The sequence below is a fragment of the Curcuma longa genome, chromosome 11 (genome assembly GCF_044706935.1).
Source record: "Curcuma longa cultivar G26 ecotype Majalengka, Jawa Barat chromosome 11, ITB_CL_G26_1.1, whole genome shotgun sequence".
Lineage (NCBI taxonomy): Eukaryota > Viridiplantae > Streptophyta > Magnoliopsida > Zingiberales > Zingiberaceae > Curcuma > Curcuma longa.
In genome coordinates, this window is record NC_133871.1 from 19465110 (window position 1) to 19487173 (window position 22064).

General features: G+C 41.6%; 5 protein-coding genes across 5 annotated transcripts; 1 reads left to right on the plus strand and 4 right to left on the minus strand.

Annotated features, from left to right (window-relative positions):
- Positions 1 to 2654: 2654 nt before the first annotated feature.
- Positions 2655 to 3432, minus strand: LOC141841214 (uncharacterized). Its single transcript, XM_074729351.1, has 3 exons — positions 3123 to 3432; positions 2940 to 3005; positions 2655 to 2868 (listed from the first exon to the last, which is right to left on the minus strand). Exons 1-3 carry the CDS (start codon positions 3366 to 3368, stop codon positions 2767 to 2769), a joined length of 414 nt encoding a protein of 137 aa, XP_074585452.1. The 5' UTR covers positions 3369 to 3432; the 3' UTR covers positions 2655 to 2766.
- A 1008-nt stretch (positions 3433 to 4440) lies between these two features.
- Positions 4441 to 6945, minus strand: LOC141837692 (subtilisin-like protease SBT1.2). Its single transcript, XM_074725061.1, is given in 2 exon segments — positions 4441 to 6740; positions 6742 to 6945. Coding segments are annotated over 2 exon segments (2499 nt in total). The 3' UTR covers positions 4441 to 4445.
- Positions 6946 to 9305: 2360 nt separating this feature from the next.
- LOC141838005 (putative folate-biopterin transporter 8, chloroplastic) lies at positions 9306 to 11685 on the plus strand. Its single transcript, XM_074725379.1, has 2 exons — positions 9306 to 10006; positions 10369 to 11685. The coding sequence occupies exons 1-2, from the start codon at positions 9550 to 9552 to the stop codon at positions 11427 to 11429; spliced, it is 1518 nt and encodes a 505-aa protein (XP_074581480.1). The 5' UTR covers positions 9306 to 9549; the 3' UTR covers positions 11430 to 11685.
- A 1092-nt stretch (positions 11686 to 12777) lies between these two features.
- Positions 12778 to 13736, minus strand: LOC141838007 (transcription factor MYB108-like). The gene is made up of 3 exons (XM_074725381.1): positions 13589 to 13736; positions 13385 to 13514; positions 12778 to 13278 (listed from the first exon to the last, which is right to left on the minus strand). Exons 1-3 carry the CDS (start codon positions 13734 to 13736, stop codon positions 12852 to 12854), a joined length of 705 nt encoding a protein of 234 aa, XP_074581482.1. The 3' UTR covers positions 12778 to 12851.
- Positions 13737 to 16097: 2361 nt separating this feature from the next.
- LOC141840121 (E3 ubiquitin-protein ligase WAV3-like) lies at positions 16098 to 21028 on the minus strand. The gene is made up of 2 exons (XM_074728021.1): positions 20366 to 21028; positions 16098 to 18397 (listed from the first exon to the last, which is right to left on the minus strand). The coding sequence occupies exons 1-2, from the start codon at positions 20633 to 20635 to the stop codon at positions 16487 to 16489; spliced, it is 2181 nt and encodes a 726-aa protein (XP_074584122.1). The 5' UTR covers positions 20636 to 21028; the 3' UTR covers positions 16098 to 16486.
- Positions 21029 to 22064: the final 1036 nt, after the last annotated feature.

The window sequence follows — 22064 nt, forward strand, 5'->3', positions numbered from 1 at the left end:
GTCTTGAAGAATATAGAATAACCTTAATATATATTTATTAAACTGAAATAAAATTAATAATTCTCTCAATAACTTTAATAATCTAGATTTAGTACAATCTACATACTTCCCAAACCCAAAGACAGCATTCCTTTCGACGTAGCTCACCTCCATCTCTGTCGTCGTTGCTTGTCTCTCCATTGATGAGCTTTGAAGACTGCACGAGAAAGTTATAATGTATCTGCTAGTACAAGAACAATAACTAGAGCTTGTCTCCTTCAGCTACAATGTTGGTGGCAACCATCTATATGTATTAATTGGCTCCATTGCTTGAAGAACCAACACCACAATTAGCTCCAAAAATCATCAAATACTGTTTAATGAACTAGCCTGTTTAATAGAGAGAGTTCAAATGGAGTTACTCTACTCAAAAATATCGTTTAATGAACTAGCTAGCTAGATTGGATTGCTCATGTGTAACTCATGGACCAAACTCTATCCCTTTCTTCGCCCATGCCTAAAAGAAAGGCCCCCCACAATGTTTCAGTGGTAATCTGATGTGTTCACTTTGATCACAAAAGCCACTTTGGTGCCTGTCACACTCGCCACTAACGCAGAGACACTATCCTCTTTGTTGATGATGATGTCAACCCTGACCTATGGCACTTGATTGCGGTATGCACTTGGACTGAACCTTCTTGCTCAATCTTGAATGATTAATCATGTTAACCACTCATTCTTAGGGTTCTATGATTATTACTAAGGCCCCCAAAATTTATAAACTAGACCACTGGTAGCAAACATTTTGATGAGAGCATGTGGCCTGGCCATGGAAACCAAGTTGGTAATTGAATTAAATATATTATATGATGTCCTCTCACTTGCTCTGTTCACCTTCTGAAAATGATATATATGCATTTTTTATGTAGAAAGAGTTGAAATTTTTTGTTTACATTTTGTTGGATCGGAATGGTCGGCTGGTAGAGAGGGGTGAATAAATGACTAAAAATTCTCACAAAACAACACTAGATTGTGAATGATTAAGAGCAACAAAGAAAATCCCAGCTGAAAAGCAACAAAGAAACTCTAGATCAAGAGCACCAGAATCAGTCTCATTTCATGGTTTTTCATTGGTAGAGAGAAGTTAAACATACAGTTTGGTGAATGGCGATAGAATTGGGTCTTCAAAATATAAAGAAGAACCAACAAACGAACGAACTTAGACACTCTATTTTTAGTGGAAAATTGATGTTATTTACTTTGGATTCAAAGGCCAATAGGCCTATTATAAATAAATAAATTAGTTCTCTCATTTCGTGCATCACTATAAGTGATGTCGAAATGTACATAGACATTTGGACATACAACCATTTGTTCTTGTGATTAGCCATGATTTAGGATTATATATAGGATCAATGGAAACACAACCATAAATGAGTGAGTGAGACAATCGTACACTAATTAATTTAATCCCCACAAGAAGAGTTGTAGGTTAATTAAGGACTTAGATGAGTGAACTATTACTAATTTGAACTAAAGCATTTTAGTTTAATAGTTAAGCCCAATAAAAGTTAGGGTTAATTATACTATATATTCGTTAATCATTTCAGCTTTCTGATTTCTAGTTATCACACTATATGAATTGTACTAGCCACCTCCAACACACCTCGGATTAACCTAACTAATTAACTAGTATATCTGAATGTCGAGCACACAACAAGATTATCATGTTAGAGTTGGCCAATCACTTATTCTGAAAGTTCAAACTATCAGAAAAGGAACCAATATAATCACACTAAAGCTAAAGCTATTGGATTGTTGCAATCCTCCTATGAAAATTCAACAAAAACTATAAGAAGGTTGAATATATTCGTGTTGTTTTTCTTGTTCCAATTGTCCTAGTTTTACCTACAGAAAACTGTCAAGTTTTCCGAAGAAAATCTGAAAACTGTGCCCTGGTGATTTCCTGTTGTATCCTTCCAAAGAAAATTGTCCGGAAAAATGGCACCAGTGTTAAACACAAGGACACGGATTGAGAAATGAATTAAATGAACTTTGCCATTCATGCACCTTAGTAATTCCTTGATCAAATCTTGGTCACTGGGCTAGTTACTAAAAGATGTGGCTAAGAAAGATGATTGGATAATGAGTTAGCTCTCGCCCTCATATGCACATTGAGCAATTATATGTTACACAGTGCTCTTCTTTTGTCATCTAAACTTATGTATCCATCACATTATCTCACAAGTACTCTCCGTGTGAGGCTAATTTAGGATGTCAAACATATAATTAATTGATTTCTTTTCTAATAAGTCAATCAACTTTAACACTAAGTCAATTGAATTTCACCAAAGGCTACTATAGCTTATGACTGTATACCAACTTATACAAATCCTCCATTTTAGCTCCAAATTATAGTTATGTTTAAACAAAAATTTACCCTTTTTTTTGCTCTATTTGCAAATTAATATTCCATCAATTAATGGTTCTCCTTATGCTCACTATCTGATGTGTAGTCAAATTTCAGCTTCTTGGTTTCCTATGAGTTTTGTGTCTTTAATTGGCTGCTATTCAGCATGGCTGAACATCATCCTTTAAAAAAAAAGAGTATTTTCTTTAAAATAGAAAATATTATTCAAAATCATTTTCCATTATCTTGCATCACTGGATCAAACTTGCAAGAAAATTCAGACCTGAGAGTTTTCATAGAAATTGTATATCATACAAACTTGATACTTCCTGATAATCTTATTAACCATTACAAATGACTTCAAGAATCAAACATGATCACACTTCTTGTATCTCATCCAAAGCATAATTGTTGGTGGAGACGCCTGCATAATTGACCTTGTTGAACCGAACCACGACAGGATAGCGAGTCTTGGGGTCCTGAATATTAATTGAGTTCCAAGATACTGTCAAATTTATGCCACAATAATGACTAACTATTAATCATCTACCTGGTCCACAGTCACTACTGATCCAACTCCATTGTACCAGTAGGATTCTCTCCGGAGGATCTTCACCTGAAATTATATATGTTTAGTGACCAAGAAGAGACAGGAAGAAAGAAATGTCAGAACTTTGTTATTTGTGTTAATTATTTGGATGAATTGCAAGTAATTAACGATCGGATATTGTACCTTTGCACCTCTCTTGGGGCCAATTGGTGGCGGCGGTGGCTCCTTGACGGCGGCAACCTTCACAGCTCCGCCTTCTGCCGGAGGAGCTGGTGGCGGCGCCGACTCCTCCTCAGCGCGGACCACCAGCTTTCTGCTCAGCTTGGAGAAGGTGACACGGGAGGGTGAGTTGGTGGCGGGGAGACCAGTGGTCGTGGGCACGCATCTTGAGGCAGCAGAGGCCAAACTGAAACCGGCGGATGTCGCCATGAGGAAGACCTTGCCTGCGGAGATGCTGCAGCGTTGAGATAACACGTGGAGTAGGAGGAGGAAGCTGAAAGCCTCCCAAATCATGGCAACGTTATCTGCGGCAAAGATGCTGAAGGATCTAATGCAATCGAATAGGGGCTCGACACGTCTTGCTCTGCCTCTTTCCGGTGGATAAGTCGAGCCTTATCAGAATTAATTAATTATTTGTGGTTTTGGAGTAAACGGATATTTGTTTTATCATTAAAAAGGCTGTCTAAGATGTTCTATTATTTTAAAAGTCTGCATGTAAATGTTCACATTTGACTGGATTCTGCGTAGGTCTCCTACATATGACTTGTATTCCATCTTACTGAAGTACCATGGTTCTTTTCACGTTTCAATTCACTACAAATCGAAAAGAGAAAAGATTAGAAAGAAGATGATCCAAAGGTCAAGCAATTCAGGGGAATCTTCTTTTCTTCCAATTGTAGTAAAGGGTGCATTTACAAGTCTATGAGCAAGCAATCTGTTTTTTCCTATCAATGTGAGATGCCGTGAAGATGAAGTGCAGCAGTGACCATCACTTCTCTTCCGACAGCATGAACACCGGAGCTTCCATGGCAGTTCATTACCGCCACCGCCCGCCGGTCGAGTCCTCGCTGGTCAGAAGCCACTGCTGCTGCGTAAGCATATACGTTAACAACAACGTCCAGGGGGTGACCAACTCTGTGTTGTTTGGGAGTAAGGTGAAGATAGAAGATGCACGAACAAGGTTGGCTTTTGCACAATTCAATTCCAGAAAGGGAAACAAAGATAGAGGAGATGATGGATTAAGGATGGAGATGAAGAAGCTGATGATGATGATGCGAATTGTGCTCTTGTTCTTGTCGTTGGGTTTATTAGGGATCATCTTGCTCTGTTCATTTTCAGGGAAATTTAAGATGTAAATGATTGATTTAAGATGGCTCTTTGGCAATCTATGGATGTTGCCACAGGCCTACAAGTGCAAATTTTCTTCTTTATACAGTAATAAAGAAGTGGAATCCATTTCAATCTAAAGCAGTAAATTGTATCAAATTTTGTTGTTCTTGTTCTTCGTCATCCTTCCCAAGTTACGGAAATTGGGCTTCTTACTTTGTAATTTGCATGGATCCATACCAGCTGCCCTTCTGCATACCTTCCTCGCTCATTCTTCATGGACTCCATCAAGATTGTGTAGCTCTTGCTCTCATTGATCTCCTTAAACGTCAAAGTCGCCGGTGCCACTCTCACGGCCACCCCGGCCGGCGGCGCAACTTGCACGATGTACCTCGAGTTCGGGAGGCCGACGTTGGTGACCCTCCTCTGCACCATCAGCAACCTCCTCCCTTCTTTGAAAGAAACAGAGATCGAGGGGTAGTTGAGGCTGAAGTGCTTGCGCCGGCGGAGGAGTTCGCCGCAGCTCACGTTCCTATGCGTGATCGTGAACACCTGGGCATGGTTGTAGCCGATTGAGCAGAGGTGGGCAATGTAATCCTCTGGTTCGATGTCGTAGATCAGGCCCGGGTAGATGGCGCGCGCAGGGTTGACGTGGCCGGCGCCCATGGCGAACAGGGTCGCTTTCGCCTCCACGTCCATGATGGGCTTCCCGAGGTGGTCCACCACGTCCGCGGTCGTCATCATCGCCGATCGGACGGCCGCCGGGGTCCACGACGGGTGAGCCGCCCGTACCAGCGCGGCGATGCCGCCCACGTGCGGGCACGCCATCGACGTCCCTGACAGCACCGTGAAGTTGGACCGCCGCCGATCTTCGCGTAGACCGGACGGTCCGATGTTGCTTGGCCATGCCGCGATGATGTTGACTCCCGGAGCGATGAGGTCCGGCTTGAGGACGGAGGGGTTCGTCAGGCTCGGCCCTCTCGAGGAGAAGAGCGCCACTGCCGGTGCACGCGATGGCCGGATCCTCGTCCCGCCGTAGACGAGCTTGGCCACCGGCCGGCGCGTGGAGTTCATGTAAGCCTTGAGAATCGTGGACTCTTTGTAGCCGATCAAGGTCGCCGGAAGCACGTGGACGTCGACGGAGTCTTCTTGCTGATTTATCTCCGAATTGGCAAGAACCATGGCGGCACCGCCGGCTTCTTTCACGGCCTCGCCCTTCTCGGCCCGCCCGTTGACGCCGCGGTCGCAGACCACCATCTTCCCCTGAACTTTTTCCTTCGAGAGAGATCCCCTGAGGCAGAACTCCGCCCCTGTTTGCCCGCCGTACTCAAAGACGAGCTCTAGCTCCTCGCCACTTTTCGAAAAATGGTTTCCCGGGAACATGGACTCGCCGTAGAGCATTTTGCCGTTCCCCAAGCGGACAAAAGCCGGAAACCGCCGGTCGAGAGTGCTCGCGCCAACCGTGGTAATCCACGGCGCCTCGTTGGAGACGGAGCTCGACACGGGGCCGTTGTTCCCAGCTGCGGCGACCACGACGACGCCCCTCTCGGTGGCGCGGAAGCTGCCGATGGCGATGCTGTCCTCGAAGAGCGGGATCGGGAAGCCGCCGAGGGAGAGTGAAAGAACATCGACGCCGTCCCTTATGGCGTCGTCCATGCCGGCGAGGATGTCGGAGCTGTAGCACCCGTTGAACCAGCAGACCTTGTAGGCCGCCACGTGGGCGCGAGGCGCCATCCCGTGCGCATCGCCCGCCCCCACCCCGAGCACGCTCGCACTCGCCACCTTCCCGCCGGCAGCTGTGGATAGCGTGTGCGTGCCGTGCCCATGCGCGTCCCGCGGCGACACGTACTCCAGCAACGACACGCCCGCCGCAACCGACTTTTGGTCCGGGTAGTTGATCCGGTGTCCCTTAGCGTAGAACCGCGCTCCGATGAGCTTCCGATTGCAACTAGAAGCGTTGAACTGCTCCCCCACTTCACAGCCGCCCTTCCACCGTGCAGGCACAGGTGGCATTCCGTCGTCGCGGAAGCTCGGGCTCTCCGGCCACACTCCGGTGTCAAGCACCCCAACAATGGTGCCTTGGCCGAACCCGGACCTCGACCAAGCACCGCCGGCGGCGAAGTTCAACCCTAAAAATCTTGACGAGTAGGTCGTGTGCAGCTCGATGCGGCGATCGGGGCGAACAGAGACGACTCCAGGCAAGGCCCTCAAGGCCACCGCTTCGTCGTCGGTGAGCTGCGCTGCGAACCCTTCGAGGGCGGCGTGATACGAGTACAGAAGCCGAGAAGACACATCATCTTCCTCATCCAGGAGCACTGTTTTCTCCAAGAAGGACAAGTGCCAATGGTGCTTGCTCTGGACGCTGCCCAAGTCAGGTGGGTGGAGCTGGACAATGTAAGTTTGGAAGCCATGGCAACGAGCCCAAAGAAAGAAAGAGAAGAAGAAGAAGACAATGGAATCCATGGACGACAATGCAGAAACTGTATCGAGTATTGGAGAAGCGCTGATGCTGCAGGGTATTTGAAAGAGCAGCTGCAGCGTGGGGGTTTGAAAAGGAGAGGCATTTCCCGTGAGGGAGGGAAGGCTCTGGCTCTCTTCGTCTCACGGGGAAGGACAGATAGGAGGAGAGGGAGGAGCTCTCTGCGCCATTGTTGGAACTGAGAAATCTCACGGGATCCATTAGCGAGAGTAAATACAGAGACACTCTCCTCTGGAGCAGCTGCTTCAGCTCCAGAGAAGGGAATGCATAAGGATTTAATTTCCAGGGGAGTCCGTCCTGTTTATTCTGGAGCTCAAAAAATGGCGAGTCTTTCTATTCCTCTAAAGTGCATTGAATGAGAGAAAGGAGTCGACTTTAATGGTTCCTGTATGAAACGCTGGATTCTGCTCACAGGGGTTTGAGTCCGGGGAGCTCTGCAGTTCTTCCTGCATTCAATGAGAGAAGATGGAGACGAGATGTTGGAGGTGAATAAGGCTGCTGCTCCAGAACTGATGACACATCCATTCACTTCATTGTTGGTGCGAAGGTCGCCATGGTACGGTCGATCTATGGTTGTTGTTGATGCATTAGAATGGCGACAATGGAGATCAGGAACAATGATTATGTTTAGGACAAAATTCACCTTGCACCAAAAAATATTTAAAAAAAAATAAAATGTTGATATATTATTTTTTATTACTGTAGCAATCACACTACATCAAAACTACTGTAAATTATTTTTTATTTTAACTTGAAAAAATAATATAAAATATTTTATATAATTTTTTAAATTAACTTGATCGATATTATTTAAAGTTGATTAAAATATCTTAAAGTTATTATAAAATTATAGTAGATAATGATCACTCTAATAATTTTAATTTTTAATCTAATTTAAATAATTTTAAATAAATGATAAAGAATTTTTTATATAACATTTTTAAATAAATTGAACTAGTTTATTCTATTCTAACAATGTTATGGGTATTATGACCTGACCGCAAAGATCAATCTTTATCGGGACATGTAACACGTGTTGCACAGGCGGAGAGAGACCCGATCGATTGACTTGATCGGTTGACTAAACTTGATCGGACACGTTCTAACTCATCCAGAATCCCTATTCGACCACTTCATTTGCTTGGCCAACATCTCATTTGGCGGTCACGGTCTGCTTAAGCCCGTTGCTCCTACACTCAAGTCGTGTTTGATCCTTCTCTATTACTCACCAAATCGTCACAACTAAAAAAGTTATGTGTTATGTGACACAATTTAATATTGCACAGCTATCAGTAATAATCGAGACAAGATTTGTAAATATTACATTTACATCTCCATATCCGCAGATATTACATCTCCTTTGACAAGATCCATAGATATTACATCTCCAGATCTGCAGATATTACATCATCTCCAGAGATATTACATCTCCTCTGACAAGATATTACATTACATCCAGATCTGTAGATATTACATCACCTTTGACAAGATCCGTAGATATTACAAGATCCACAGATATTACATCTCCTCTGACAAGATCCGCAGATATTACATCTCCAGATCCGCAGATGTTATATCTCTGATAAAATCTCGCTGCATAAATATTCTTTTTAATTAAAGACAATCCGGTATAATTCTCTCTCCTCTTTGTCTATATAACCTCCATGCACAGGCATGCAAGAACACAATCTTCAAATCCGCTTCTTCTATTTCTCTTTCTTCCTCCATAGTGACTGACTTGAGCGTGAGAGTGGTCGAGTCGAGAACACCCTGAGCTTCCTTTTCACTGTGCTGTGCTTACAAATCTCGGAGCTCATCTTTTTCTACCTTGGTGTTGCGTGGTTGGTGATGCATCCACAAGGCGATCTCAATACGAATAAATAATATTACTAAAATATGTTGGAGTACTATTCTGATTTTTTTTAAAAAAAATATTTTTTTATGACTTTGATAATTAAGAGTGACTTTTAATTTTTATCATTTTTCCATTGCTAAAATACTTCTAAATTCACTAAAGTATTTTTCTGTTAAACAATTATAGGGCTCCTTTTAGTTATTATCAATTATATAAAAAAACGATGATAAATGATAAATCTCAGTTAGTCGCATTGACTTAATCCTTGGGGGTAATCGATCCGATCCTATGAAAGTTTTTCACCGGCCACCAAAGTAAATTGGGAAGCGCACGCAGCGGCCAACCCAAATGCCCAACATCCTTTGATTGCGATCCACATTTAGAAGGAAAATTTCTATAAATATATCGTAATTGGAGATCAAATCGTGGATACCTGAATGACAATCTGAATGTTCTAATGTGGCACCATGATCCGGCGACTATTATCAATTATAAAGATCCACTGTTAAATAGGCAAATCCTTTGTTTCAAATATGAATAATGAATTGATTTATTTTGGCTTATTTTATTAAATTCCAGATGGTACATCCGCATCTCTAGTTCCAGATCCTTCGAATCCCACCGCCGCCGTCCGTGTCGTAAGTCAATTAATAGAGAGATTGACCGAGTGACGACAGACATGGCATCGCTGGCCGCTGCCCATCGTCTTCCTCTGTAAGCCGTTCAATCCCTCTACTTCTTCTCACGGGAGCATCGCAGTTTGCATTACACGCCAAAGAACTCCATTCTCCACCAATTCAAGCCATCCGCTTCTGTCTCTCGATCTCGCTCTCTCGTATGACTTCAACATCTCTCCTTTCTCGACAACCATGGAGATGGAGCCAGCCATCGCCCCTTCTCTCAGCCAATTGATAGATCTCCCAATCTGAATCATACCTCTCTCCCAGGCCATGATTTGTCTCGCCGCTCCCGTCCCCAGAATCCATGCTTCTTCCTTCAGTCTCCCCTCCTGTAGGGGTGGGAAATCTCTCCGGCATCTCCCTTCTCTCGTCTGCAGCGTCAACCGAGGGGCAGGGACCGCCAAAATCGTGCACCACGGCGGGAGTTGGAGGCGCCACCGTGTTTGGGAGATCTCCCCGACTCGCACGTGGAGGATCGACCACCGTGAGGAGGAGGAGCAGGTGTGGGCTCTGTGCGGGTTCGGGTACTGGGTGCAGGGCTTCAGGTGCTTCCCGTGGCTAGCCCTCAATTTCCACCTGGTCCATGCCCTCCACCTGAGCCCGTCCACGCTGCAACTGGTGCAGCACGCTGGGTGCCTCCCCATGGTGGCAAAGCCCCTCTTTGGGGTCATCTCCGATTCTGTTTATATCGGGGGTGCTCGTAGGCTGCCCTACATCGCCATTGGTGGTGAGTTCTTGATTTGTGCATTTCTTTATATTCTTAAAAAAGTTCAAGCCCAAAACTTTTACTGGACTTCTGATAATCCACTGACTAATACCCTAATCCAGAGAGCATATTAGCCGTTTAGTAGGATTCTTGCGAAATTTTTTGTACATAATCTACTGACTAGTACCCTAAGAAGATTGTAAGAGCACTTAAACTGTTGTTAATGAAAAAGGATTTACAACATCTGCTTTCTATGTTTTGCTCAGAGACCTGGTTTATAGTTTGTCATTCAGTCTTCGCTATGAAATTTCTGTTGATTGAATACGTTTGCTTGGTTAATTTTTACCTGTGATTCAAAAACAAAAATTGCATTTTTCTTGCAGCATTTTTGCAGCTTATGTCTTGGGGGACACTGGCACTTTTTGCTACAAACAGAAAAATATTTTCCTTGCAAATGACTTGCATTTTATTCGGAAATCTCGGAGCATCAGTTACAGAAGTTGTCAGTGATGCACTTGTCGCTGAGCTTGGTAGAACACGAAGAGAAGGCGAGCTCCAGTCTCATGCATTCATTGCTCTAGCAGCAGGAGCACTCTTGGGGAACTTATCTGGTGGATTTATCATGCTAAAAATACAAGAACCAAATATGATGTTTTTCACTTTCTGTTTCCTGCTTGCTTTGCAACTGGCCCTCTCCTTGACTACAAGAGAGACGTCACTTTATTCACGGTCGAGCTCAAAGTATCAAATTGTTCGCAGTTCAATTTCAGAAAACCTTAGCAGCAAGGTCTCTAATCTCGTAGCAGCAATCAATGAAGAGAGGATCTTTTACCCTCTTTCATGGGTCGTAGCTTCTGTTGCCATTGTTCCCATTCTTTCAGGATCGATGTTTTGTTTTCAAACGCAGTTCCTGAAGCTTGATCCTTCGATAATCGGACTATCCAAAGTGATTGGCCAGATGATGGTGCTGTGTGCGACTGTCTTCTACGATAAATACTTGAAGAGAATCCCAATGAGGAAGTTGATGTTTGGCATGCAGATCCTTTATGCTTTCTCCCTCCTCACAGACTTTTTCTTGGTGAAACAAATCAACACCAAGCTGGGCATACCTAATGAAGTTTACGTGCTTTGTTTTTCTGCACTGGCCGAAGCTTGTGCACAGTTCAAGATCCTGCCCTTTTCTGTTCTGTTCTCACAGCAATGCCCCTCTGGATGCGAGGCCTCGCTCTTTGCATTCTTCGCTTCAGCAATGTGCCTGTCCTCAATATTCAGCGGCGTTATCGGCGTCGGACTCGCCTCTTTGATCGGAGTGTCGTCGGGGGATTACTCGCGCTTGCATTTGGGAATTCTCTTCCAGTTTATATCTGCATTTATTCCTTTGGCCTGGATATCTTGCCTACCCGCAATGGAGAACTTGGAGGAGATGCGACTAGCTACACGATGAAGAATTCTACAAAAGGATGGCTTAATTAAAATTATGCTACAAGAGATCGACATTTTTGTTCATTGTAAACTGCTGAACGAGTTCTACTAGATGCTTTAGCAGCACGAATCTACAGTTTGTGAAGCAATCTAGCACTTGTGTTTTCATTATGCATTATGTAAAGGGATGTACAGTTTTAGCTGGAAAGAATTCCAGTTGTTGATCAGGAGTCCTTTCTTGTATTATTTCAATGGAAGTTTTGTCAAGTTTTGCTTCAGTAGAAGAATTCGCATTACCAATAACCTTCAATATGCTTTTAGATGCTGAAGATTATTCTGGAGAGTAGTAGAATTGGTTCTGTCATTTCTGGGGTTGAATATATGCCTTAAAAAATTCAATAAAATCACAGTTTAATGAGAACCGAGAGAATTAGGCAAATAGGAACCAAGAATTGGATCCTTGACAGGAAGAGAAGATCCATTAGTCAGGGCCTCTCACCTCAGCCGCTCACCCAATTCAATTGGGACCCAGATGCAATCTTCTCTTTGTCTTCTGACAGTTGGCAGGCAAGCGGCGCGTCACCTCCTTTTTTTGTCTTTAGCACCCTCTTTTTTTCCCTTTTTGTCTTTTAGCACACACTTGTTTGTTTTTATTCTTTTCTTAATAAAGAGTTTACTAAAATTTTGCTATCTCAGCTGAAATGGAAGAAAACCTTTCCTTCACTGTGAAGGCATACTTCCAGGAGGTGGTTTCTGACATTTAAATTTGGAAAATTTTCATCTAACTCCTCCAAAATTGTCTTATTTTTCTTTGATTGACTAAAGCCATTTTCTTGCAAGAAATCCCAACCATTATCATTGAGGGTGAGCCAGAGAAGTCTTGGAAATAAACAGATAAAATAATAGCTTTGTTATTTGAAACGTAAACAATGAAAAAGACATGTATATTTGTGCAAGATAAGCAATTTCTTAATCTCATAACAAAAATTGTCATGTATATGCAATACTGAATAAGCAACAATGTGCAGTAATATAATCTTTGTCGGGCATGATAAATCCACACAAGTCATGCAGTCGAAAGAAGTTGGATTAAGAAAATGAAGGAAAAGAAGACATTGTCTTCCCTGTTTAACCACAAAAAAGTTCAAACTTAGAACGCGAGAAACATTATTTTCTTTCAGTAAAGCGACTCACAATGTAATTCTGTACGTAGAAGTCTATTTTGCTGAAGAATTGAAAAGATAGATTATAGTGCATAAAATATATCTCTATAATAAATAAAAAACATCATCTGCGGCATATTCAAAGACTTTAACTATAATCTATAATGTTTTATTTCTTAACATATATACCTCTCCATCCGCCTTGACTGTAATTACATAGTAATTTATTTTTTTTTTTATCTTCACTAGTAGCCTTCTTAATTATGATTCATAAAATAGTCTTAAAGGCAAGCAACGACTTGATCTTCCTGCACATCATCCAGATTCCACAAACTCCCCCATAATCCTCCATCATATTCCTCCACCACCTCTGCCGCCACCCCCGGTGATCCATACTCATCGCCGGTCTGAAGAGCTACACCACCGTTGTCGGTGCTGCTGCCCCCGTCTTGAAGCATGCACAGGTAAGTAGCCTCCTGCTCAATCTGCTGCACCATGTCCTTTTTATAACCATAATGACTATTGCAGTCCAAGTACCTCATTTGTTGTGATACATATTGCTGTTGTTGTTGTTGCTGCTTCAGAAACTGAGTTCTAGCCCTTTCGATGTTCTTCGAGGGGGCTTTGCTCTTCTTGAAGTGTGTCCTCCAGTAGTTCTTGATCTCGTTGTCCGTCCTTCCCGGTAGACTTCGAGCTATAATCGACCATCTATGAGCACAGGTACATATATGTTATAATCGATCAGCAATTAAACTAAGTATAAATATAAGAAGGCTTTTATGAAATTAGTTAACCTGCAGATAGCTAGTCTCACCTATTTCCCCACGCAGCATGAAGCTCAAGGATGATGTCCTCCTCCTCTGGCGTTATCTTTCCTCTCTTGAGGTCAGGCCTCAGGTAGTTCACCCAACGCAACCTGCAACTCTTTCCACTCCTCCTTAACCCTAACAATAGTATAAAAACATGATTAACTAACACAATATTGATCAGGAAGGCAACTGGTATGCTGATTAATTACCTGTTAATTTGGAAATGGAGCACCATCTTCCTTCACCATGGAGGTTGACATGCTCAATGAGGAGCTTGTCTTCCTGGGCGGTCCAGGGGCCCTTTCTCCAGCCTTCCTCTTCTCCCAAAGGTGAAGAATAGTAGTGCTGCCCATCCATGTAATGTGCTATATATATTTTTGTGTGTAGGGTCTTAAAACAAATTAAAGGACCCCCTTAATTCCCTTCAAGCTAAGTATTAAGCAGCTAGTAGTGTCTCCTTGAGAGTGACACAGCATTGGACGATGGGAATGGGATCAAGAGGTTGCTTACATATTTATACGAGCAAAATTAGAAGGGTAGTGCGTATTCATTCTTCTAAAAAATTATATTATTAGTTCTTATCGATCAAAAGCCAAAAGGTGTACAGTTGCATGCCTAACTACAGTTGCATACCTAACTTCAATGGATGTGAACGAAGAGGCTGTGAGGTTGACGTAAAATCAAATGAAGACAAAGCCAGCCCTCCAGATGCTTTGGTCAAATGATTGCCATCAAATTGCGGGCAAAAAGCTCAAATTTTGCTGATGAATGTTCATGATCACTTCATCCTCTTTTAGATGAAATATATAGTTCATTCTACCTTTTCCCATTGATAAAAGGAAATCAAAAGGTTGCATCTTTGTGCTTTGTTTTAACATGAATATAATTTTAAACCCAAATTGAGCTGTACATGCTTTAACCTAAAAAGGAATAATATTATTGCTGATAATTAATGGTATTCATGTGGCTAGTTTTTGCAAGTTAATTTTCAATTCATAAGGATTAATTAGCCAAATTGATCTATTAAACAAATACTCATCACATAGTAACCAATTAAAGTGACTTCACCTTAATCATCAAACTAAAGGTCACAAGGGCTTTAGCAATCTTTATCGAGTTAATTAATTAATAGGCTTCACCTTAAAGACATGGAGCTGGCTAAAGCTAGAAACTTCTCCAAATAAATTAAGCTACCAAGTAAAGAATCCATTGCCATACACATCCACTTACTTTTAAATTAAGGAAACAAAAAGTCACAACTGTTATAATTAGAACATTCTATATTTCTAATGCATATCATGGAAAGAATATTTTTTTCATTAAGTGTATTGTAATAAAAGAGTATTAATTCATATGGAATTTCACCATAATTCCTCTCTTTTTTCTACCTCGTCATCTATACTGCTCTTGAAAATTTGTATTTTCCTTGGACAATAATTGAGGTCTTAGCATTGGCACCAGGACACTAAAAAAGATGAGATGATGTAGGCTCACAATAAAGACGAAGAGCTTGCTCACTCAGTGATCATAGTGGCGGTTTGTGTCCTCTTGATGTGAGCTATGTGGCCAATGGCTTGAGTCCATTTGCTTCATTGTGGTGCCTTTGTCCATGCTTTCGGATTGATTGTTTCCTAAGAAAATGATTATTTAATGGGTGTTTGATGTGGGTGAATGGACAAAAGATGCTATTATTGGCAAGAATGCATCATCATTTAGGGAAAACAAAATTTAATGGGGTTCGTACAAATCTTTAGGGATGTGGAGAAGACCTTGACCCATTGTTGTGGCAACAAGTGGCAAGGTTTGTGAAAAGGAAAGAATGGGAGTGGGGCATTGGATTGCTACCATTCAAAGGGCATGATCAAGCATGCGTTGAAGTATATCAATAGTATATATGTACGTATAGAGATAAATATTTATATCTATACATATACAAAGACCCTGTGCTAAGTTATTACACAGTGAAAGTACCAGTAGTATTTTTAAATTTCAATTGGCACCAAGTGTTGTGCCCCAATTCAATCATGCATGGAGAATTGTGGGCCAGCGAAGAGAGTTTATGAGCTTTGGATGAGTTCTACTTTTAACTTGGTCTTAAAAACTTTGGTTTAGCAATTGAGCAAACAAAATTAATGGATTGATGCTCCCATATAGCTGAAAATTTGTAGTACAATAGACATAATGAAAAGTGCAACATGTGTGATAGCTGAATTACCATTAGGGTTCACAAATTGTTGATCATGGATGATTTCGGATTGTGAAGTGAACTTTGCACCTTGATAAGGAATGTTTAAGCTTTAAAGTAGAATATATATTGTGTCACCCTAATTTAGTCTGTGAAGTTAGAAGCTAATATAGGGAGTTCATAAGCTCAGAATAGAGGTTGCTTAGTCGTGTAGGTGGCAGCTCAAAAGGAAGGTTTTGACCAGAACCTCAGCAGAGCCAAGAAAGGTTGTCACATAAGCCCTCAGTGAGATCTTATGTGAAGTGTGTGAAGTAATAACAAGCAATTGTTTGATAATCTGACAATGTTTTTTGTCAGAAGATAAGGTAACACAAGAACTGAAATAGAGAAACCCTTTAACCTTCAACAGCAATATAAAACCACAACCTGCATCAATCGAATATCCACAGGAATAAGCCTTGCGCAATGAAGGATTTAATAGTGAATATGACTAAAAGATATGAAGGAAAAGTGACATACTGTGCATATGCGTGTTTGTGCAAAGAGAAAAATGTAGGTATATGAAATTGAAGAGGAAAGAAAACCCACATATTTCCAACTACCACCAACTAATGTCACTCCCTTTGAAGGGAAAATCTACTATCTACACCAGTACATAACAAAAATCAGATGAAAAGAGAGGAAAAAAGACAGTCTACATATAACCTTTCAATCACCCTCCAATTTTTTCTCCACCTCCCCAGTTTTTTATTCACTTGCACCCTTGAAGCATTCCCCAATTTTGTTTTCCACTTGAATCTCCACCTTTCACTTTCTCCAGTATACCTAAATCCATCATGCATGAGTTCACATAGAAGAAAAGAGAAGAGCTATGTTCTACAAGTATGTGTCTTGCTGAACATGGTAGTCATTCTCAAACCGATCACCTCAGTTGAGGTCGCCCAGAGAATGACCTTGAGGATTGAATAGGACGGGTGGGAACCCTGGGGGAACAGGAAAATGTCTGCGAACGATGGAGCATGTCAACCATTGAAGGAGTCTGATAAGCATGGAGGAGGCTAGCTGACTCCGTGGAGTCTCCGCGTGCTGTTGCTCTCTGCCATGAATGTGAGCTCAGCCCTGATAGCAGATATGCGCGCCCGGAGGATTCATATCTCTGCTGGCTGGCCATCCTCTCCTGCATCTCTCTTAGTTCTGCATCCAGAGCCAGGCAAAGTTGGTCGCTAGACAGTCGTGCCAAGGTGTCAGTCAGTCTCCTCCTCTGCTCCCCGAGTATGCATACTGCTTCATCTAGAGCACCATGATCAGCAGCATCCCTCGCATCTTGCATTGCCTCAGCACATTGGACACGAATTATCTGTCTGTCAACCTCCACAGACGGTGTGCATGATACGACAGTTTCTGGCCTTTCGATCCTTACTTCATCTTGCAGACTGACAGTTTCTTTGGAGATAGCATCTACGTATGCACAACACACCCTGAGCTGCGGAGTGTCTTGCGAAGGTGGAAGGTTAATATACACAAGAAAATCTCTCTCTTCGTCTGCATAGAGGTCAGCCGCATTGATTGATCCAGATAGCATATTATCTTCTATCTTATTTGTATAGCTGCCAGATTTAATTGCGACAATTTGCACACCAGGTTGCACAGATTCCACCGTCAAATGCATCTCTTTCACAACCACACTTAAGAGCCCACCGATGCACTGAGCAAATGCATCTTGAATCACAACCTCAGATTCAATAAAAGAGAATGTTCCACCTGAAAACTCAGAGATGGAATGCATTGCAGAGGAATCATGGTCAGCACCGAAACCAAAAGTATGGACAGGAATCTGGTATGTTGTGTGGCCAAGAATCGACAATGGAATAAGTGACTTGTAGTCTGGACGAGTCTGAAGATTTCTACCCAAATTGGAGGGCATAGTGTATGTGTCCTGCCCATCAGATAGAAGGATAATACTGCATACTGGGTTCTGTTCCTTGCGTTCATTGATCACTTTGGCACCTTTTCTGAGGCCTTCTGCAATATTAGTACCACCACAAGACACTAATGAATTTACAGCTAGCAGTGCTTGCTGCCTGCCAGATTCTGTCATCCTCTTGAGGGGGAAAAGCCTCCGTGCAGTTGATGAAAAGGCAATCACTGAAAGTCGATCAAGAGGACCAAGATTTTGGATTACAAAACTCATGGCACGCTTCAAAAGTGCTAGCTTCGTGCCTGCCATGCTGCCACTGACATCAAGGATAGTGACAAGATCTACAGGAGCACGAGAACTCCGTGACATTCCAGAAGAAATATTGAGGTTTCTACTAGGGCTTTGTTCACTGATAGCATTAAAGGACTTCAGACGTATCAAGACAATGAAGTTCTCCTGGGAGACTGATTTTGGAATGGCCGAGAATAATGGAACTGATTTGATTTCTACACTTCTAGCAGATTTTGGCTGCATAATTCCCCCTGTTACAGGCTGGAAGTTTAGAGGCTCATCGTCATCGTAAGTGCTCGGTTCAGAAGCATGGAAGAAAGGCAATGGACGGTGTTGCTGATTAGCTGAGTTTGCTCGAGTAAGCATGCGTATAACTGTCATTTGGCCGTCTTCCTGTGACCAGTTGACTGGATTTACTCTGGCTCTACCATGAGGATGTTCAGCAGTGAGGGGGGCTTGAAAGGGCAACTCTTTCCATTTAGCTCTGCAAACTGGACACACATAGTTTCCATATTTCACATTGAAGGCAATGCACTGGAAGTGAAATGTGTGAGAGCATTCGGCAGTGAAGAGAGCATGGCCTTGCCCAGCTTTCATGGTACCAAGACAAATGGTGCACGTCTTCTAAAAGTAAGAGCAAAACGGTACAATGTTAGAAAACTACCAAAATTAAGTGTGATAGGAAGAATACAAACAGAAACAAATACTAGAGGAAATCATTTACAAACAAGTAATGCAATAAAACTAAACAAGTGAGACACGGAAGAAAGAAATTTGTTTCATTTTCACCATAAGAAGAATATCTCCATAAGGGAATCATCAAAATTTCCTGATTGTAGAACATGCCCAAGTTTTCAAAACAGAACAATGGACATTTAAGATGGTAAAGTGCCAACAAAAAACATATATGCTGGCCAAAACATAGCAAAAAACTGAAAAATGAAGGAAATTATGTTGATAAGATACTGCACTAGAAAAGATTCTTTACTTAAGTTTTGTGGTACTTTTTTCAGTTTACGAATATTTTCTAAGTTAGGTAACTTGCAAGTACCTGAACCAATATCACTCTTTAACCAGATTTTAGAAAATATAAAATATGAAGACAAAACTGGAAAAAGAGATTGAGGGCAAGATGGAATCTGGAAGCTTATGCATTCTCAGATGATAGTAATATTTACTTGGGTTAATGATCTAAATGATATATGATTTAAGTAATATGTTAACAATGCATGCATGATTTGGATCAGTAACCCTATTTAACAATACAGACCCTATAACTGCACGTAAAAAAACAATGCTTCGATGTCCCTACAAAGAAAATTCACAAACAGAAGTAGCTTATAGCTCTCTAAAAATCCAAAGAAATTATCAAGGTCTATTTGTTCCTAATGTAATAACAACATGTTTAGATGTTTCATAGTTTTATCAAACGTTTATAGAAATTTGTTTGGAAATGACGTGAATAGAAGTGTCACAAACACTAGATAAATGGATAAGCATCAACTCAACTAGTCATTAGAAGTTACCAAGAATATATACTATAACATTATATGACATGGATTAATCAGTAACACACGCAATCTGTAACTGTAGGGCAAGGTGTTATCATAGAGCGAAACTACCTAGATATCCACCAGATACTTCAAAAGAAAAATGAAAGAAAGAATCCACATTTTTCATGTTGGACCAGCTTTATAAAAGGTCAATAAGAACTGATCATAATAATCTTTCACCCGTCATCTAACCTGCTAGTAATGTTTATGTTGTAATTCCCATACAGTCCAAATGGTGGTGATTGAGCTACTTCACATTAGTCATTACAGCATTTGGAGTGCAGCTCATACGAAGGCACACATTTACTAAAGTCCATCAAAGGCTATAGCTAGTTAAACCACAAAAATCTTAATGCCACTTTAGTTACCCCATCATTTCCATCCATTATAATTCTAAAAAAAGAACCGAATGGAAATTATTTGGAACACCACCTATTGTTCAGGCAAAATCAATAGCAGCAGAGTGCTTAAATTAAGAAAGCTTTAATGATTTTTATTTATTTTATTGGGTTTGAGGAGCCTCGTAAGTTTAGCCTTAGCCATACTTAGTCAACAGTATCTAATTTGAAAAGGGTAAGAAACAAAAGCAAACAAACCCTTCACGCCTTCACATGAAGCCACTTTTCCTTCCGAGGATTGAAGAAGAAAATAAAACAAAACCTCGCCCTTTTTCCAATAAGCAAAATTGTATTGGTCCTCAAGGGGCCGCAAGACGTTATCGGGAAGAGCACAAGCGACAACAATATGTAAGAGGGAAAATGCGAGTTTGCTTATTTTGATGGAACAATAAACAAATAAAAGTCACATCGAAGGGAAGCATTTTATCTTCTCTAAATATATATTAAAAAAATGAGAAATATAATTGCTTGTTATGCCTCTACCATGACAAAAAAAAAAAAAGAGAAATCTAATTGCTTGTAATGCCTCTACCATGACAAAGTTTCTCGAAATCGCAAGAACCTCAGCAAAACGCGGATTACCAAATTGAAGAATAATCAATAACTAGAACAAAACAAATAGAAATCATAAAAGTACGCACCTTCGTCGATCTGCTTAAGGATCTACGAAGCCGGAGGCCACCAGAGGACGGATTCGGCGTTGTGGGCATCCGCGGCTGTAGTTCCGGCGTCTCTGTCGAGCCTCCTGGCAAAGAATCCGCCGGGAAGGCGGCGGCAGTCGAGTCCCTCCTGCCGCCGTTCGCAGCCTCGGCCGTACGAGGGCCGTCGTCGTCGATATCGGCGGTTTGCGGGATAGAAACGCAAAGATTGAGTCCGAAGGCTCTCTTCGCTCTACTCCACGAGTTCGCCATGGCTTCGTCCGCTGCAGAGAAGGGGCAAGGCAAAAATACACTTACAAAACCGGACCAAGGCGACACCTTTCCTTCAGGTCGCGCTTCTAGGAGCAAAAAAAGTGGGGCTTGCGAGACAGGATCCCCGAAATCGCCTCTTTTCTAACCCTTTGCGGCGGATTCCGGCAACGATCAGACTGCTGCGGATGGACGAACCCTAGAGCAGGAAAAGGAGGTGGGTCGATTCTCCGTCCAGAAGAATTATAGAGGAGAGAGAAGTGGATCGTGAAGCGGAAGATGAAGGAGGTGGATTGCTTCTCGTCAGAGGTGGGAGCCGTCAAGAAGAATTATAGAGGAGAGAGAGGTGCGGCTCGTGGAGCGGACTGAGGAGGAGTTTTGACCTTTGCGACATTTCGTTTTGGGAAATGCAAAGAGAAGAACGGGGACAGGGTGTCATTTCGCGACCAAGGATCTGATGTTTGGATAATCTTTCTGATTCCAGATTTGGCCATGCTTTTATGCATCTATTAACCGAAATGCCACTTTGAGGGACCACGTCTCTCAGCACAGTTAGCAAATCGATCCTCCAATCTTTTAAAATTCTTCAACCAACCTAAGTAGTTCCAGGATATTTGCAAAATACGCCTCCTCTAATCTTGCAAAATTGAAAATCAACTTAAATATATGAAAGATTCAATTTCATACTTTTAAATAAAAAATAATCTACTAATTTAGAGTTATAAGATATATTTTTTAGCATTTAGAACTTTACAATGCGTAATTTAAGTGACTTAAAGATAATTTTATTATATAAATTAATTTCTCAAAAAAATTCATAATATAGATTTTGGGAGCCTTTTAGTAAAAAAAACTACTTGTGGTCAACTTTTTTTCTGTAAAAATATTAAAATACAGTGACTAAATGAGAAAAATTCATCCCGCTGTCCGGTAGCGTAGGGGTATTATTGTAATAAAAATTAAAAGGTTGCGGGGATTAATTGGATGCGTAATGAGTCGTCCAAGTCCGACAACTGCAACAAGCCATTAAAGAAAGAAATCTTTTTTTTTTTCAGAAAAAAAATAAAGAAAAAGAGGAAGACGACGACATTTCGCCTGTGAGAAATTAAAGTTGGACAGTAGAAGCGAGAAAGAGAGGAGCGAGTCAACATACATACCCTTTTATCAAAACCCACCTAAATTTTCATGATTGTAAACTTACCCCCGAATGCAACACTCACATTGAAAGCCGATCGATTTGCAACTAAGTTCTTTGTAGGTGAGCTCATTTACCACCTAACATGTTTATTATATATATTACAAAGTTTAATAGATTTTGTAATAGATGGTTTAATTTGGTTTTGAATTCCCAGCAGTGCCTTTACAACTCCCTCCGCATCAGCTTTTAATTTGAGTGTCTGAAATCCCTTCGATCTAGCTTCTTCTTCGGATT